The following is an 18,374-nucleotide window of genomic DNA, read 5'->3' on the forward strand; positions in this document are numbered from 1 at the left end:
TAATAGCTTGTTTGAGTAACGCGCTCTCCCTCCCCTCCCTCCCTCCCTCTCTCCCCCCAGAGTGCGATTGAGTCTCTGTTCGGGCGTCGCTGACCGGGCGTGGCCTACTCGCTGTTCGCCGGGCAGCCCCTCACCATCCTGGGCAGCACCGGGCCCGTCCTGGTCTTTGAGAAGATCCTCTTCAAGTTCTGCAGGTGGGTGGTCTGCGGGGGGGGGCTTTGTACCGAGTGGCAGGTTGTTAACGTCTGGTGGGGGGGGGGGGGGGGGGCACTGCCATGAGATCCAGCTAGGATGTTTACAACAGAGGCAGGACGGCAAGATTCAGATCTAGTCCGGTTCCATCGTTGTCCTTCCTCTCGTCGTTCTCGAGGTTGTTCGTCGATCTAGGATGCAACACCCGTGTTTCCATTGGGTCACCCTTCTTTGACGAAGAGCCAATCACAAACCGCCCTCTCTGGGGTTGACAAACCGGTGGTCCCGGGTGAGGTCGGGTCACACACCCCCTGGCCCCGGGGAGGGGAGGAGCCATGGTTGGACTGTTGCGTGAAAGAAAGGAAACGTAATGCTAATCCCAAAGCCAACACCGGTGTCCTGGCACACAGCGCTGCAGAATGTACTCTGCGGTGGTTTAATAGCATTAAAACATTCTGCCTCATGCTGTTTGTGCCTGCGTGGAGGCGTCCTTGAGCAGGAAGCCCTTCCCATGCCTGCTCCTTAAAGACATCCAGAATTGATACCTTCACAAAGAAATGCTATAAAGTTGTAAAACTGTCACGGTGGACATTTAGTAGAAACAAAAAGCAGGAGCCAGAAACGTGAACTGTGACTTGTGACTCGTGTATTGTATGCACTGGTCTCATCGCAGTCCCTCACCCTAGCAGAGTTAGGGGCCTGGCTTGAGCCTTTGGGCTACACATGGAATATAACCCCTAACACTACAGTGTTAGTGCCTGGCTCAACATACAGGGCTACACATGGAATATTACCCGTAATCCTGGCAGTAATGGTGCCTTGGTTTATCCATGGTGAATGCAGAAACCTGATACATGACCAAAGAGTCCTTAAAGGTAAACCTCAGTTTCTCTTGTTTGGTTTTATTTGATAAACCATCTGTGAGCTGGATGGTGTGGTTAGCGATGCACGCTACTCTGTGAGGCTACCTCAGTTTTACAAGACAATAGGTTAGCTATTAATCTCTGACCGGTAATGCTAACCTGCTTTCTGCTAGCTGGTTTTTGATGAGCGTTATTTTCCAGTTCACCTATTCTGCTAGCTAAACTTACCTTTTGACCACGTCAGGTCGTGCCTCCCAGAGGCAGCCGCTCTTTGTCTGAGGATTATCATCAACGTACCATTGTTGTCGCACTCATGGTTTGGATGAAACGTAATTATTTGCGGCTTGCATTCAGGTCTCTGGTGTCAGCATTCCTTTGGGTTTCTTTGCTTGGGGAGAGCTTTTATTTGTGGTTTAAGTGACACGTGACCCAGTTGTTGGTACAAATCACGTAACTACAACGCACATAATGCTCATTAAATGTAACCGTGGCACTGGTGGTGGAAGTCGTAGGAGTGAAATACTGCCCCCTAATGAAAAGCACTGGTATGACAGCCCTTTCTGGTATGACAGTCCTTGGGTATCACTTGGTCAGCCAGAGTTTGTTAGCGGTCCCTTTCACATTTGGGCTACTGTACTAGACTGTTCACACGATCCGTTCAGAGAAATATTTGAAAAATAACTAAGAAGGGCACAAGTACGTGAAAGCCTTTACTTGGTGCCTGACACCTCCACTCCACTTGTTTTTAATGTTTCCCTTTTTGGAAGCAAGTAATATGTATTGATAAAGCAAAACTTTAACCCAATATCACAATGTGTATACAAGTGGCTCATACCGCCTTGATAGCCACACACTGTACCCCCTAGTGGCGTATACTCACCGTCTCTGCCTCCTTCTCTGCGAGGCGCCCCCTAGTGGCGTATACTCACCGTCTCTCCCCCTCCACGGTGCGCCCCCTAGTGGCGTATACTCACCGTCTCTCCCTCCCCCTCCACGGTGCGCCCCCTAGTGGCGTATACTCACCGTCTCTCCCCCTCCACGGTGCGCCCCCTAGTGGCGTATACTCACCGTCTCTGCCTCCCCCTCCACGGTGTGCCCCCTAGTGGCGTATACTCACCGTCTCTGCCTCCCCCTCCACGGTGTGCCCCCTAGTGGCGTATACTCACCGTCTCTGCCTCCCCCTCCACGGTGCGCCCCCTAGTGGCGTATACTCACCGTCTCTGCCTCCCCCTCCACGGTGCACCCCCTAGTGGCGTATACTCACCGTCTCTCCCCCTCCACGGTGCGCCCCCTAGTGGCGTGTACTCACCGTCTCTCCCCCTCCAGTGACTACGAGCTGTGCTACCTCTCGCTGCGGACCAGCATCGGGCTGTGGACCGCGCTGCTCTGCCTGCTGCTCGTCGCCACGGACGCCAGCTCGCTGGTGCGCTACATCACGCGCTTCACCGAGGAGGCCTTCGCCGCGCTCATCTGCATCATCTTCATCTACGAGGCGCTGGAGAAGCTGGGGCACCTGGGGAAACTGTACCCGGTCAACACACACGCCGCCTTGGGCAACGCCACCGACGACGCGTAAGCGCTCACGCCTTGGCCAATCACATTCTGAGGGGGCGTGTGCCAACCCGGCCCCCCCCAATGGACACGCCCCCCACCAGCAGTACTAGACTAGTTGTACTGGTTAGCTCCCAGTGTCCACCAGTCCTTCAGGATGACGGTTCCCAGTGGAGGCTGACCGCTCCCTCTCTGCCCAGGTGCCGGTGTTCCGCTGCGGCCAACTCCTCCCAGCCGGCCTCCCGGGGGTGGAACAGCAGCGAGGTCCTCTCCCTGGGCCCCCTGGACGAGCAGGTACCACCCCCCTGCTGGGCGACGCAAAGCTAATGCTAACGGCCACATGGCTGGAGGCTTCTGCTCGGGAACAGGACAATGCTAAGGCTAACACTAAGGCTAACACTAAGGCTAACACTGAGGCTAACACTGAGGCTAACACTAAGGCTAACACTAAGGCTAACACTAAGGCTAACACTGAGGCTAACACTGAGGCTAACACTAAGGCTAACACTAAGGCTAACACTGAGGCTAACACTGAGGCTAACACTAAGGCTAACACTAAGGCTAACACTGAGGCTAACACTGAGGCTAACACTAAGGCTAACACTGAGGCTAACACTGAGGCTAACACTAAGGCTAACACTAAGGCTCAGAATAATGCCACTCAATCCAATGCAACAATTCTCCCTTTCTCCCTCCAGGAGTGTTTGAGGCAGGGGGGGAGGTTCTCCTGCCGCTACGTCCCTGACGTCCTCTTCTGGTCCATCATCCTCTTCTTCACCACCTTCTTCCTCTCCGCCTTCCTCAAGCAGTTCAAGACCAGTCGCTACTTCCCCACCAAGGTACGCCAGGCCAGACCCCCCCCCCCCCCCCGCCGCCAGACCCAGACCAGACGCCAGTCAGACCCAGAACAGACCCTGACTAGACCCCAACCAGAGCCCCAACCATAAGCCATTACCCTTAAAGCTCATGCTTCTTTAGAGTTTGAATAGTACTGATAATATAGTTTGAACATCAAACCAATGGATGATTTGTTTTGTTATTAACAAAATATGCTGCACTGTGCTGTTTCCTTCTGGAAATTATTATAAAATTGGTATTTTGGCCAATGGTATCTGGCAAACTGGACTGGCATTTAGTGAAGGATGTTGAATGTTTGACGCTGGTTGTGTGTGTTTGGTCGAGCGTTGGTTCAGTGTTTGGTCCAGCGTTGGCTCAGTGTTTGGTCCAGCGTTGGCTCAGTGTTTGGTCGAGCGTTGGCTCAGTGTTTGGTCCAGCGTTGGCTCAGTGTTTGGTCCAGCGTTGGCTCAGTGTTTGGTCACGCGTTGGTTCAGTGTTTGGTTGAGTGTTGTTTCAGTCTTTGGTCACACGTTGGTTCAGTGTGTTTGGTCCAGCGTTGGCTCAGTGTTTGGTTCAGCGTTGGCTCAGTGTTTGGTCCAGCGTTGGCTCAGTGTTTGGTCACGCGTTGGCTCAGTGTTTGGTCCAACGTTGGCTCAGTGTTTGGTCCAACGTTGGCTCAGTATTTGGTCCAACGTTGGCTCAGTGTTTGGTCCAACGTTGGCTCAGTGTTTGGTCCAGCGTTGGCTCAGTGTTTGGTCCAGCGTTGGTTCAGTGTTTGGTCCAGCGTTGGCTCAGTGTTTGGTCCAGCGTTGGCTCAGTGTTTGGTCCAGCGTTGACTCAGTGTTTGGTCCAGCGTTGGCTCAGTGTTTGGTCCAACGTTGGCTCAGTGTTTGGTCCAGCGTTGGCTAGGTGTTTGGTCCAGCGTTGGCTCAGTGTTTGGTCCAGCGTTGGCTCAGTGTGTGCGTCGGTGTGTCCAGGTACGCTCCAGCATCAGTGACTTCGCCGTGTTCCTCACCATCCTGATCATGGTGCTGCTGGACCACCTGGTGGGGATCCCCTCCCCCAAACTCAACGTCCCCGAGCGCTTTGAGGTAACCCGTGTGTGTGTGTGTGTGTGTGTGTGTGTGTGTGTGTGTGTGTGTGTGTGTGTGTGTGTGTGTGTGTGTGTGTGTGTGTGTGTGTGTGTGTGTGTGTGTGTGTGTGTGTGTGTGTGTGTGTGGGCGCGTGTGTGTTTGTATCTGTGGGAGGGTCCACAGAGATGTATGATTTAAAGGCTTATCAATAATGTTGAAATAAAAATTACTGTTTGGTTAATGATTAGTTATTCATCCAATAAAGGCTAATAAATGACTGATACCTTTACAAAGTGATATATGAGAGAGAGAGAGAGAGGGAGAGAGGGAGAGAGGGAGGGAGGGAGGGAGGGAGAGAGAGAGAGAGAGAGAGAGAGAGAGAGAGAGAGAGAGAGAGAGAGAGAGAGAGAGAGAGAGAGAGAGAGAGAGAGAGAGAGAGAGAGAGAGAGAGAGAGAGAGAGGGCAGGCAGATTGAGTGGGGGAGTAGGCAGAGAGGGAGTGGCCTCCCAGACCCGCCCCGTCACCCCCCCTCTTCGCCCCCCCCCAGCCCACCTCTAAGAGCCGGGGCTGGCTGATCTCCCCCCTGGGCCCCAACCCCTGGTGGACGGTGCTGGCGGCCGCCGTCCCCGCGCTGCTCTGCACCATCCTCATCTTCATGGACCAGCAGATCACCGCCGTCATCATCAACCGCAAGGAGAACAAGCTCAAGGTCAGACCCCCCTCCCCTAACCCTAACCCTAACCCTAACCCTGGTGACCTCTCTGCTGTCGCTACGACAGAGGGCCGTGTCTCCTGGTGACCTCTGGTGACCTCTCTCCCCCCTTACAGAAGGGCTGTGTCTATCACCTGGTGTCCTCTCTCCCCCCTTACAGAAGGGCTGTGTCTATCACCTGGTGTCCTCTCTCCCCCCCCCCCTCCCCCTACAGAAGGGCTGTGTCTACCACCTGGTGACCTCTCCTCCCCCCCCCCCCTTACAGAAGGGCTGTGTCTACCACCTGGTGACCTCTCCTCCCCCCCCCCCCTTACAGAAGGGCTGTGGCTACCACCTGGACCTGCTGGTGGTGGCGGTGATGCTGGGTGTGTGCTCCGTGATGGGCCTGCCGTGGTTCGTGGCGGCCACGGTGCTCTCCATCTCCCACGTCAACAGCCTGAAGCTGGAGTCGGAGTGCTCCGCCCCCGGGGAGCAGCCGCGCTTCCTGGGCATCAGGGAGCAGCGCGTCACCGGCCTGCTCATCTTCCTGCTCATGGGCTGCTCCGTCTTCATGACCCCCGTGCTCAGGGTGAGGGTTAGATGGTCCATAATGGGCTGCTCCGTCTTCATGACCCCCGTGCTCAGGGTGAGGGTTAGATGGTCCATAATGGGCTGCTCCGTCTTCATGACCCCCGTGCTCAGGGTGAGGGTTAGATGATCCATAATGGGCTGCTCCGTCTTCATGACCCCCGTGCTCAGGGTGAGGGTTAGATGATCCATAATGGGCTGCTCCGTCTTCAAGGTGAGGGTTAGATGATCCATAATGGGCTGCTCCGACTTCATGGTTAGGGTTAGATGTTCCATATACGGTCCATCTTCAAGGGGAGGGTTAGATGATCCATATAAGGTGAGGGTTAGATGATCCATATAAGGTGAGGGTTAGATGATCCATAATAAGGTCCTTCTTCAAGGTGAGGGTTAGATGATCCATAATAAGGTCGTTCTTCAAGGGGAGGGTTAGATGATCCATATAAGGTGAGGGTTAGATGATCCATAATAAGGTCCTTCTTCAAGGGGAGGGTTAGATGATCCATATAAGGTGAGGGTTAGATGATCCATAATAAGGTCCTTCTTCAAGGGGAGGGTTAGATTATCCATAATGGGCTGCTCCGTCTTCAAGGTGAGGGTTAGATGATCCATAATAAGGCGGAGCTACTGAGGGGATCGGTGCTGATTGGACGAGGGTCTGAAGGAGGAGCACGGATCAATATAAGCGATGATGCAGAATGTGGTGCTCAGAGCTGACCTGAGTCTGTGTGTCCCTCAGTTCATCCCCATGCCGGTGCTCTACGGGGTCTTCCTGTACATGGGGGTCTCCTCTCTGAAGGGCATCCAGGTGAGTCCCCCCCCCCCCCCCCCCGCTGGGGCCCACCAGGCTGGGAGACCCTTCAGGGTGAACCCGGCTCGGTGGACCTGTTTTTAGTTTTAGTTTATTGACCTTATTGCCTCATGTGCCATTTACTGAAAATGTCTGTTTGCAAAGAGTAAATATGCATTGTGTGTGTTTGTGTGTGTGTCTGTGTGTGTATCTGTGTGTGTGTGTGTGTGTGTGTGTGTGTGTGTGTGTGTGTGTGTCTGCGTGTGTGTGTGAGTGTGTGTGTGCGCGTGCACGTGTGTGTCTGTGTGTGTGTGTGTGAGTGTCTGTGTGTGTGAGTGTCTGTGTGTGTGTGTGTGTGTGTGTGTGTGTGTGTGTGTGTGTGTGTGTGTGTGTGTGTGTGTGTGTGTGTGTGTGTGTGTGTGTGTGCGTCCGTGTGTGCGTCAGCTGTTCGACCGTATCAAGCTGTTCGGGATGCCCGCTAAGCACCAGCCCGACCTCATCTACCTGCGCTACGTGCCGCTGTGGAAGGTGCACCTGTTCACCCTGGTGCAGCTCACCTGCCTCACGCTGCTGTGGATCACCAAGGCCTCCGCCGCCGCCGTGGTCTTCCCCATGATGGTAGGTCTATGATGGTAGGTCTATGATGGAAGGTCTATGATGGTAGGTCTATGATGAAAGGTCTACGTATGATGGTAGGTCTATGATGGTAGGTCTATGATGAAAGGTCTACGTATGATGGTAGGTCTATGATGGTAGGTCTATGATGGTAGGTCTATGATGGAAGGTCTACGTATGATGGTAGGTCTATGATGGTAGGTCTATGATGGTAGGTCTATGATGAAAGGTCTACGTATGATGGTAGGTCTATGATGGTAGGTCTATGATGAAAGGTCTACGTATGATGGTAGGTCTATGATGGTAGGTCTATGATGGTAGGTCTATGATGGTAGGTCTATGATGGTAGGTCTATGATGGTAGGTCCTTTAATGTAGGTCTATGATGGTAGGTCTATGATGCTAGGTCTATGATGAAAGGTCTACGTATGATGGTAGGTCTATGATGGTAGGTCTATGATGGTAGGTCCTTTAATGTAGGTCTATGATGGTAGGTCTATGATGGTAGATCTATGATGGTAGGTCTATTACTGTAGGTCTATGATGGTAGGGCCATTAATGTAGGTCTATTATTGTAGGTCTATGATGGTAGGTCTATTACTACCATGGTAGGAGTCTGGGGTCTGGGTGGTCTCCTGTAGGTCCTGATCTGAGTCTGGGGTCTGGGTGGTCGTCTCTAGGTCCTGGTCTGAGTCTGGGGTCTGGGTGGTCGTCTCTAGGTCCTGGTCTGAGTCTGGGGTCTGGGTGGTCTCTTGTAGGTCCTGGTCTGAGTCTGGGGTCTGGGTGGTCTTCTCTAGGTCGTGTTCTGAGTCTGGGGTCTGGCTGGTCTCGTCTAGGTCTTGGCGCTGGTGTTCATCCGGAAGCTTCTGGACTTCTGCTTCACTAAGAGAGAGCTGAGCTGGCTGGACGACCTCATCCCCGAGAGCCGCAAGAAGAGGGAGGATGACAAGAAGAAGAGGGAGAAGGAGGTAGGAGGAGCCAGAGGAGGAGGGAGGAGAGAGGAGAGAGGAGCAGGTCTGGAGCCACTGATCAGTGACCTTACACGTGTGTGTGTGTGTGTGTGTGTGTGTGTGTGTGTGTGTGTGTGTGTGTGTGTGTGTGTGTGTGTGTGTGTGTGTGTGTGTGTGTGTGTGTGTGTGTGTGTGTGTGTGTGTGTGTGTGTGTGTGCGCAGGAGGTGAAGAGGCTACTGCAGTCTTCTGAGGACCTGACCAAGTCCCTTAAAGGAGGGTGAGTATATATAACGCACGCACACACAGACACGCACACACAGACACGAACACACACACTCACACACAGACATGCACACACACACACACGCGTCCTGACCACCAGGGGCAGCAGAGCAGCACAAAGCGTATCTTCACCTGTACCTAGCGCGTCTAGCTCGGTGACCTTTGACCCTGTGCCCTCAGCGCCGACCCCTCCGTGGTGAACATCTCCGACGAGATGTCCAAGACCAGCCTGTGGAAGGCCCTCTCCTCCAGGGCCGAGAGCGGCCGCGGCCCCAAGGCCAGCCCCCGGTAACCATGACGACCGCCGCAGCTCTCGCCTCCCTCTGTTGAGTGTGATGCTGGTCGTCGTCACGGGGATGGGTCACCGTCACCGTGACAACCACCGCCATCACTCCTCTCTCTCCTCACTGCTCTCTCTCCTCCCTCTGTGGGTTGTGATGCCGGGGGTTGTCACGGTGACGGTGTGTGTGTGTGTGTGTGTGTGTGTGTGTGTCTCCCAGCAGGCCGGAGGTCCCGCCCAGCGTCCGGGTCACCGTGGAGGATGAGGAGCCGGTGGTGAGCTCCGAGACCTCCATGTGACGGGGGTCCACGGACCACCTCACCGTCCACCGCAGAGAGGCCTCCGACTGTCAGAGAGAGGGAGACTGGGGAGGAGGAGGAGGAGGGACTGAGGAGGAGGAGGAGGGACTGAGGAAGAGGAGGAAGGACCTGAGGAGGAGGAGGAGGGACTGAGGAAGAGGAGGAGGGTGGTCTGAAGGTCGTGCTTCATCCTCCGTCTGTAAACCTGCAGCCCTGAAGACAATGTTTCTGCCGCTGTGCTGTGTGACGGACAGCTGCCCACACACTCCGAAGCCCCTCCCACCTGTATGGTACACACACACACACTGACCGACTGACTGACTGACTGACTGACTGACTCCTTCATAAAGAAGTGAAGATATTTCTTTTTAAACCAAAGTCGTTTCACTATTGCTGTTTTTTCTTTCCTTCATGTTTTAAAGAAGACGTTTGTAATGCCTCCTCATCTCCTCTCCTAGGTTGTACTACCTAGATGAACGCGACTAGAGATACGAAGCTAGATAGCTAGCACGGTCGAGTGCTATTATCGTTTTAGTTACGTTCTGAATCGCACTTACAGATGAATTGCCTTATTTGTAGTTTACCAACCCAGCCTTGAATACATTACAAGCCTTAATGCCTTCTGCTTGCTCTTAGCACTCAGGCACTGAACGATTCTACGTTGAGAATGGGTCCATGTTTCAGATCCATTTTCAGTTTCGTAGCAGAAACAAAAACGTTGCCATCATATGCAAATTAGACCCTTATTCTGATGAGGCATTTCAGTTAGAGAAATGACCATAGCATATCCCAGATAAAAATGAGATTGAGACCACCTCGCTGTTATTTTCAATACAAAGGCCCCTGCCACCAAAGAATGAAACTATATTTTGTTAAGAGGCAGTGAAGGGTTGAAGAATATTGTTGTTTGTATTGAGTTCTCCTGATATCGATGACCGTGAGGCTGTTCCCTCTGAGACCTACACACCTGTAGATGGTACTGAATGCTTTGCGCCAAGTAAAGCATTGGTGGCTCATTTGACAATTATATAATAATTACGTAATAATTTGATAATTATTCATGTTCGTTTTGCAGTTTTCCTAATGATTATACAGTGTATTCCTTTCGTTCCTTGTTTTGTTAAAGTCTTAATTTATGAAGAGAGGTCTTCTCGTTTATTTGCTGTTGCAAGGGTTAGAATTTGCGTCTGCAGTACAGTAGGATTATTCTGAAACATTCTCTGTTGATGTTATCTATGAAGGTGTTTCCTTTTATTTTTTTTCAACTTTTATAACTAAATGTATTGTGGTCTAACCAGGACCACGGGACGGTCCTAGTCCTCAGACTGAATGAGACTACTGAAAGATGGAAGACCTCTCTACACTGTCGGCAGAATGACTTGACCTTTCCTCTCAGTAAGGTGTTATTTATGAATTTGAACAAAAGTGATGACTGCGGTTCAGAAAATGTGATTGTACAAATGAAGAATGGCCAGGCATTTCTGGAAGGAGGTCATTAGAAACGAAAAAAAATATTCTCGGATCATTCTAAACCTTCAACCGTTTTGTCACGTTTAAACCCAATGAAAACATGCCGGTTTCCAAACAAACTGGTTCATCTACCATATTTACAGTTGTTTTTTTCCTTTTATTCCAGCAGCATTGACGTCATTACGACACTGCTTTATAGACATCTGTACAGCCCTAAACACGTTAGTCACATCAAACAATATCGTCAAATTAAATCATATTTTATCATAAATATATTCGGTAGCTCCTATGTCAAATAATAACTTTCCTGATAATATACAAATTCCAGATAGCTTTCCCTTTTTGACAATAACGGAATGCTTTCCAATCGAGCTGAGTTGCTGTTTTGATCTTCGGGTACTTTAGTGGTGATTCTCGACAGACTGTGACCAAAGAGAAGCGCTGGTGTCCTTTCTGTCTGCGGTGGCCCGAGTCCCCCACTAGAGGGAGCTCTGCACTCCCCCCAAAGAGCACGACAACTTCTGTCAACGTGTTAGATTTGACTCAATATGCAGATGACCAATGGAGACACCCGGTTTGTATTAACCTGGCTTTACACCAATCACCTCAATGACATTTATGAAGAATTTTGAAGTCGTACTGAATTTGTACTATTTGTAGAACTTGTAAAATGATGCAAGGAGAGATGTTTGTATTCAATCGTGTTTTTATAATATAAATTCTTTAATGACACAATAAAGATTATATTGTTAGAAATCGTCTGTGTGTGTGGGTGGTGCGAGGGCTGTGGGGGTTGAGAGGTGACCCTAACTGCTCTAGCCTTCCTGTCGTGTCAGGGTCAAATCTGACCGATAACCATTTCGATCAATCATAAATATTGTGTTTTACATTTATTTGTCTCGAGGGCTTATGATATCCTCCACACTAGGCATTTGAACATTTTACTCTGAACACAATGAGTCGGCGCCCCATCAGAAAGTTTTCTGTCAGAGAAGCTCTTGACCTTTTTTTTTCAAATTGATGAAGAGGGGACTGAAGTTGAACCAGCTATGGAGAAGGATGTCTCAGAAATAGAAGACAACGATCCTGATTTTGATCCAGACCATCATGAGACCGAACAGTCAACGGATGGCGAGGAAGAGGCACCCGAGGAAGAGGCACCTGAGGAAGAGGCACCTGAGGAAGAGGCACCTGGGGAGGGGGCACCCGGGGAAGAGGCACCTGGGGAAGACACACCTGAGGTGACAGTCCAAGGATGGCAACTTGCTCTGGTATTCATCCCCCAGGACAGAGGAGGCAGAGCAAGAGGGGAAAATACCATTAGGATGACGCCAGGGCCAACACGGTATGCAGCATCTCGTGCGGATGACATCAAGTCCAGCTTCCAACTCTTTTTACCAGAGTCCATTGTGGAGATTATACTGGCGATGACAAACCTGGAAGGGGGGCGTGTGTTTGCGGACACATGGAAGGCATTGGACCAGGTAGACCTCCAAGCCTACATGGGTCTGTTGATTCTAGCAGGAGTACATCGGTCCAACAATGAGGCTAGGAAAAGTCTGTGGGATGCAGAGTCAGGGAGGCCTATATTCCGGTGAACTATGTCCCTGCAGCAGTTTCATATCCTCTCAAGAGTTATCAGATTTGATGACAGAGCTACACGACCTTTCCACTGGCGAGACGACAAACTGGCTGCCATCAGGAACGTTTGGGTCAGGTGGGTGGAGCGCCGACCACTGATGCACAATCCAGACCCCGAGGTGACAGTGGACGAGCGCCTGGTCCCTTTCAGAGGTCGCTGTCCATTCAAACAGTTCATCCCAAGCAAACCAGGCAAGTATGGGATCGAGATCTGGGCAGCATGTGATGCCAGGAGCAGCTACGCCTGGAATATGCAGGTTTACACAGGGAAACCTGTTACTGGAAGGCCAGAAAAAAACAAGCGGGCCTCAAGGGGCATAACATCACTTGTGGTAACTTTTTCACATCACATGGGCTTGGTCAGGAGCTGCTGAAAAGAAAGCTCACCATGGTGGAGACAATGAGGAAGGACAAGCCTCAACTTCCCCCTGCACTGGTGTCGACCACAGGGTGCGAGGCACTCATCCAAATTTGCTTTCACTGACGCACAGTCTTGTGTCGTATTTGCCCAAGAAAAATAAGAATGTGATCCTGATGAGCACTGTACACAAAGACGCCGCTGTCAGCGAAGCAGATCACAGGAAACCCCAGACCGTCCTGGACTACAACAGGAACAAAGGAGGCGTTGACTGCCTTGATAAGGTAACGTATGTTTTCATCTGTCATGCTTTTGATTTACTTGTATTCATGTAAAACATTGCATTTTGTGCAAGACAGGTTCAATATTGTTTCCAATCTATTCAATATTGTTTCCATCAATGCATCTTACTGGTACATACACCTGCAAGCGAATGACCGCTCGTTGGCCTGTGGCGGTGTTCCACAACATCCTCGATGTGTCTGCATGTAATGCATATGTGGTGTGGACAGCGATCGACCCGGCCTGGAATCAGGGCAAATGTTTCAAGAGGAGACTCTTCCTGGAAGAGCTGGGGAAAGCTTTAGTGACTCCTCTAATTCAAAGCGCCAGCACCTTGTGTTCATGTTTATGTTTTGATTTTTCTGTCTTTTTTTTTTACAATAAATGTTAATTTTGGAATACAACTTTCAATTTCTGTTTCTGTCGCTATTCACTGCAGTTATTCTTGTAAACCAGTAGTCTGAGACATTGTTTACAGGTTAAAAGGGAGTTAAATAAAATTTGGTGATGATTTTTTTTGTGTTAATGTAAGGGCAGTTAAAACAAGCCAGTCAAATTTGACCGGGAGCACCAAAGAAAGGGGGGAGAAACGGACACGACACAAAGGCTAGCAGACGGTGAGAAGGTAAAGGGCCAGCGACGCGAGGATAGCGAGACCTGATTGGCTGCGAACCCCGACTGCACCTGGGACTGGGACTGGGAGAGAGAGAGGGAGAGGGGGAGAGAGAGAGAGAGAGAGAGAGGGAGAGAGGGAGAGGGGGAGAGAGAGAGAGAGAGGGAGAGGGGGAGAGAGAGAGAGAGAGAGAGAGAGAGAGAGAGGGAGAGAGATCAAAATCTCATCCCATAATAACCCAACAAAAATGAGAGTGATATGATATGATAGTATGAGAATAATAAATGCATTCAGGAAGGTGTGTGTGTGTGTGTGTGGCTGCGTGCGTCTCTGTACATCTATCTGTGTGTGTGCGTCTGTGTGTGTGTGCGTCTGTGTATGTGTGTGTGTGTGTCTATGCGTGTGTGCGTGTCTGTGTGTCTGTGTTTGTGTGTGTCTATGTCTGTCTGTGTGTGTGTCTCTGTGTGTGTGCGTCTATGTGTGTGTGTGTCTCTGTGTGGTCGCATCTGTGTGTGTGTGTGTCTATCAGTGTGTGCGTCTATGTCTGTGTGTGGGTCTCTGTGTGTGTGTGTGCGTCTGTGTCTGTGTGTGTGTGTCTGTCTGTGTGTGTGTGTGTGTGCGTCTATGTGTGAGTCTGTGTGTGCGTGTGTGTGCGTCTATGTGTGAGTCTGTGTGTGTGTGTGTGTGCGTGTGTCTATGTGTTTGTGTGTGTCTATGTGTGTGTGTGTGTGTGTGTCTATGTGTGTGTGTGTGTCTATGTGTGTGTGTGTGCTGGTCCTCACCCCCCTGGAGCAGCATGTCCTCAGTGAACAGCAGCGAGCCGTTGTTGGGCTCTGATTGGATCCTCAGCAGTCGGCACATCAGGGGGTAGATGTGGATGCTGTCGAACGGCTCGGCCACGAAGTTCCTCTTGAACTCAGGTCCGAAGGCCCTGAAGATCATCTTCATGTCCATCTCACCGTTGTGGAACCCGTGGTCGCCTTTGTTCACGTAGACGATGAACCTCTGGGGACGCAGAGACCAGGGAACGATGAAAATGATAAAAATAATATACTATAATTTGACATATAGTATCAGGAGATTCGGTTTTAAGTATCTGGAAGAAACTATTTCCTTTCGCTTGTAGATCATTTCTTTTACAATCAGTTTACAAAGTAAACGATTCAGGCAGATCTTCAGACACATGAGACACGACACGATAAGAATTAGCATCAGAAGTGTTTCACACGTCATTCTACAGGTTGTCAGTCGGTCTCCACGACGACGCAGAGGACGGACGCCCCCTACCGAGTTGAGGTTGAAGCCGAGGTCAGCCACCACCACGATGGGCGTGATGCGCTCGCTCAGCCGGAGGTGGAAGCTCTCGGGCAGCTCCTCCTTCTTGTAGACCGTGAGGTTGGGCGCCAGGGACAGCAGGTCGTACACCTCCTGGTCGCGGCCCGGCCGCGGCGTCACGATGCCGTAGCCGCCGTAGTCCAGGATCTCGAAGCTGGTGAGCTTCAGCAGGTTGAGGTACTTGTTGAGGACGATCTCGTCCACCTCCGGCCGCTTCTTCACCGTGGTCATGCCGTGGTCGGAGGTGATGATGACGTTGAGGCTGTCGTTCAGGCCGTGGCGGGCGATGGCGGTGCGCAGGTAGCCCACGGTGCGGTCGATCTGCCGGATGATCTCCTTCCTCTTGGGGTGGTCAGGGCCCTTGGCGTGGCCGACGTTGTCGGGCTCTCCGTAGTACAGCGTCACGAAGTCGAAGTCCTCCTGGGAGAACCAGCCCATCACCTTGTCGATGTTCTCCCGCCACTCCGTCTCGTTGTCGTCGGGCCGGGTCGCCACCTCCACCAGCGCCCGGTTCACCGGCTGCCCTCGGTATGTGACTCCGCCCCCCGGGTAGTAGAAGGAAGCCGCCTTCAGGCCCTGAGACATTCAGCGGGGACAAGGGGTTAGGGCAGTACCGGAGCCGTCCACAGGGGGCAGCATCAGGGTCAAGGGGTTAGGGCGCTACCAGACTGTCCACAGGGGGCAGTATCAGGGTCAAGGGGTTAGGGCAGTACCGGAGCCGTCCACAGGGGGCAGTATCAGGGTCAAGGGGTTAGGGCAGTACCGGAGTGGTCCACAGGGGGCAGTATCAGATCAAGGGGTTAGGGCAGTACCGGAGCAGTCCACAGGGGGCAGCTAGCAGTGGCTTTTTGTTCGGAAGTTTAGTTCTTGAGATTGCTACTAATTATTTTGTCAGATAGTTGAGTTTGAAAGCTCTTTTGAGTACATAAGAGGGTTACAAGGTTAGACAGTTAGCTACGCAAGATAGTTTCGTTGGTAAGATAGTTCCGTTTTGAAAGCTTAGTCCGTAAGAAAGTATGAGATTTTAGTGCGTAAGAATAAACGGTTACGATAAGTATGTCGAATAACTAAGTAAGAAAGTATCTAATTAAGGTAACCATACTTATACTTTCTACCTGATAGTTGGTGAGATACTTGATTATCCTGTTAACATACTGTGAACATCATGAGGTCCAATCAGAGCAGCAGGCTCCCTGGTTCTGGGCTGTGATCCACAGGGTGATGGTGAGGGTTAGGGTGAGGGTGAGGGTTAGGGTTAGGGTGAGGGTTAGGGTGAGGGTGAGGGTGAGGGTGAGGGTGAGGGTAAGGCAGGCTACCTGGTTCTGGGCTGTGATCCACAGGGGTAGGGCTCCGTTGTCCCACCACTCAGACCGGGTCATGGCGACCTTGTGGGGGATCTTCTGGTTGGTGGTGGCGTTGTACATCATGTTGTGGACCACGCCGTGGTCCTCTATCCAACGGCCTACCAGGGGAGACACGCCTCTCGTCAGTGAGGTCGACCCGCCTCGTTAGTGAGGTCGACCCGCCTCGTTAGTGAGGTCGACCCACCTCGTTAGTGGAGTCGACCATCCTCGTTAGTGAGGTCGACCCGCCTCGTTAGTGAGGTCGACCCACCTCGTTAGTGGAGTCGACCATCCTCGTTAGTGAGGTCGACCCGCCTCGTTAGTGAGGTCGACCCGCCTCGTTAGTGAGGTAGACCCGCCTCGTAGACCCACCTCGTTAGTGAGGTCGACCCGCCTCGTTAGTGAGGTCGACCCGCCTCGTTAGTGAGGTCGACCCACCTCGTTAGTGGAGTCGACCATCCTCGTTAGTGAGGTCGACCCGCCTCGTTAGTGAGGTCGACCCGCCTCGTTAGTGAGGTCAACCCACCTCGTAGACCCACCTCGTTAGTGAGGTCGACCCGCCTCGTTAGTGAGGTCGACCCGTCTCGTCGTTAGTGAGGTCGACCCGCCTCGTTAATGAGGTCGACCCGCCTCGTTAGTGGGGTAGACTCGCCTCGTTAGTGAGGTCGACCCACCTCGTTAGTGAGGTCGACCCACCTCGTTAGTGAGGTAGACCCGCCTCCCTAGTGATACACCTGATAACAAGCAGACCAACCTCGTTACTGAACTAGACCAACTTCGTTAGTAAAGTAGCCCTCACACCTGATAACGGGCATGCCTGTCAGATGGTGGAGTCCTGATCTAGTCTAATCTGATTCTGACTTGTTTACACGATTATGTTGGAAAAATAGCTTGGCTCTGAACTGGGCTTTTCACAGTGTAATAAATTAATTATAAACAATACCAATCAAACTATTTGATCATCAGCTATATCTCTCTAACCAATGTAGGTCTAACCATGGACCCAGACAACCAAAGCAATGCATTACACATGAAAAGATAATGTGCCTAATGATGGAAAGTAGGCAGTAAACACGCTAATTAATAAATAAAGTTTTGACCCTTTCCATCCCCACGTAGTTTTATTTCGAAGGACCTTTAACCTCTTAAAATCGAGGTTCCCCAGATTTGGGAGGACGGGCAGTAAAAGGCATACAACACTGCCCTTATTATGTAGAAATAGTCATATCAAATTAAACATGAGAAACTTACAAGCACATATTAGTCATTTTTACACGCACCAAACACAACTCAAACACCAAGCACATTAATTAGACAAATTAGACGATTAAAAATAGGCTGGAGGTTAATAAAATGGTTAGGCTGTAGCCTATGAGGCGTTGGTGGTCCAGGCCAGGGGACCAGGGGTCAAGCGGTCAGTCCTACCGGTGACGGTGGTGAAGTGGGACGGGGAGGTCATGGTGATCGCGGGAGGGGAGATGTACTTGGCCTTCACGCCATCCCGCACCAGCTGGTCGAAGTTCGGCGTGTCCACGTCCTGGTCGTAGTCCCAGCGGAACCCGTCGAAGGAGATCATCAGCAGCTTGTTGTGGGTCTTCGCCCGGCTCGCCGCGGGGCTCCCCGCGACGATGGCCGCGGTCGCGATCAGCAGCAGCAGGTGGGACAGCATGTCGTTGTGTGGCGACCCGGAGCCCGCGGTCCAGGGAATGGATCTTAGAGGTAATCGCCTGCTGAACGGTTATATTCAAGGACGAGACCTTGGACAGGAGGTGGATATCTGCTTTTATCGGGCTGTTATCAGAAAGGTCTGAAGGGTTTGCATGCGAACCCGAGGTCAGGAGGACTGTCTCCAGTTATCGTCTCCAAATTTATTTACAACTATCCTCTCAAGTCATTGATTAGAAAATGTGGTAAAAGTTTTACAATACATTTATTGGCCAGCCTATAGAAAATTTAAAAGGCCTCCTACTCCAGGAACAGGTTTGTGTGTGTGTGTGTGTGTGTTTTTATCGTCATAATCATGTCCTCGTAATAAAGTGGTTTCCAACAAGTCAATGTGAATGTTGGTTTGATCACCGGAACACTTTTATAGTGGGGTTAATGAGTTGATGGTACATTTCTGGATTCAGACTCCTTTTAATTGAAAATCAAAATAATCGCAGTAAGTGATTGATTTATATATTATTAAGTATCCCTACCCTTGCCAGTATGACGTTGTTCATCCATAGATTAAATGATATTCAACACAGTTAGATCCATGCAAAATGCCATATAATTAGTCGTGATTACTTACTATCTGATTTGACTGAATTTTCTGTTTT

The 18,374-nt window shown here is 51.1% G+C and overlaps 2 protein-coding genes and 1 long non-coding RNA gene across 5 annotated transcripts in view; 2 read left to right on the forward strand and 1 right to left on the reverse strand.

The window, feature by feature from the left end:
• The window catches only part of LOC132460178 (sodium bicarbonate cotransporter 3-like), a 33,155-nt gene extending 20,338 nt beyond the window's left edge, over nucleotides 1-12,817 (forward strand). Inside the window, 13 exon segments of the mRNA XM_060055241.1 lie at nucleotides 61-194; nucleotides 2,382-2,627; nucleotides 2,807-2,900; nucleotides 3,305-3,445; nucleotides 4,421-4,534; nucleotides 5,064-5,225; nucleotides 5,545-5,796; nucleotides 6,535-6,603; nucleotides 7,030-7,203; nucleotides 8,036-8,167; nucleotides 8,372-8,427; nucleotides 8,613-8,720; nucleotides 8,933-12,817. Of these exon segments, the coding sequence (XP_059911224.1) occupies nucleotides 61-194; nucleotides 2,382-2,627; nucleotides 2,807-2,900; nucleotides 3,305-3,445; nucleotides 4,421-4,534; nucleotides 5,064-5,225; nucleotides 5,545-5,796; nucleotides 6,535-6,603; nucleotides 7,030-7,203; nucleotides 8,036-8,167; nucleotides 8,372-8,427; nucleotides 8,613-8,720; nucleotides 8,933-9,011 (1,761 nt within the window). The 3' untranslated portion in view covers nucleotides 9,012-12,817.
• Nucleotides 5,953-6,527, forward strand: LOC132460179 (uncharacterized). Of its 2 annotated transcripts, none has more exons than XR_009526357.1 (3): nucleotides 5,953-6,051; nucleotides 6,115-6,242; nucleotides 6,282-6,527. It is a non-coding gene; the product is annotated as an uncharacterized LOC132460179 (long non-coding RNA). The 2 variants fall into 2 exon arrangements; XR_009526358.1 differs by having other exon boundaries at nucleotides 5,957-6,009.
• zgc:153896 (uncharacterized protein LOC569930 homolog) lies at nucleotides 11,170-18,285 on the reverse strand. 2 transcript variants are annotated; one of them, XM_060055237.1, is made up of 6 exons: nucleotides 17,479-18,285; nucleotides 16,027-16,172; nucleotides 14,663-15,286; nucleotides 14,158-14,380; nucleotides 11,703-13,464; nucleotides 11,170-11,657 (listed from the first exon to the last, which is right to left on the reverse strand). In XM_060055237.1, exons 1-5 carry the CDS (start codon nucleotides 17,720-17,722, stop codon nucleotides 13,370-13,372), a joined length of 1,332 nt encoding a protein of 443 aa, XP_059911220.1. In that variant the 5' UTR covers nucleotides 17,723-18,285; the 3' UTR covers nucleotides 11,170-11,657; nucleotides 11,703-13,369. The 2 variants fall into 2 exon arrangements, with proteins under 2 accessions (XP_059911220.1, XP_059911221.1); XM_060055238.1 differs by having other exon boundaries at nucleotides 11,703-13,458; nucleotides 17,479-18,283.
• Nucleotides 18,286-18,374: the final 89 nt, after the last annotated feature.

Source organism: Gadus macrocephalus, chromosome 6 (genome assembly GCF_031168955.1).
Source record: "Gadus macrocephalus chromosome 6, ASM3116895v1".
Taxonomy (NCBI): Eukaryota; Metazoa; Chordata; class Actinopteri; order Gadiformes; family Gadidae; genus Gadus; species Gadus macrocephalus.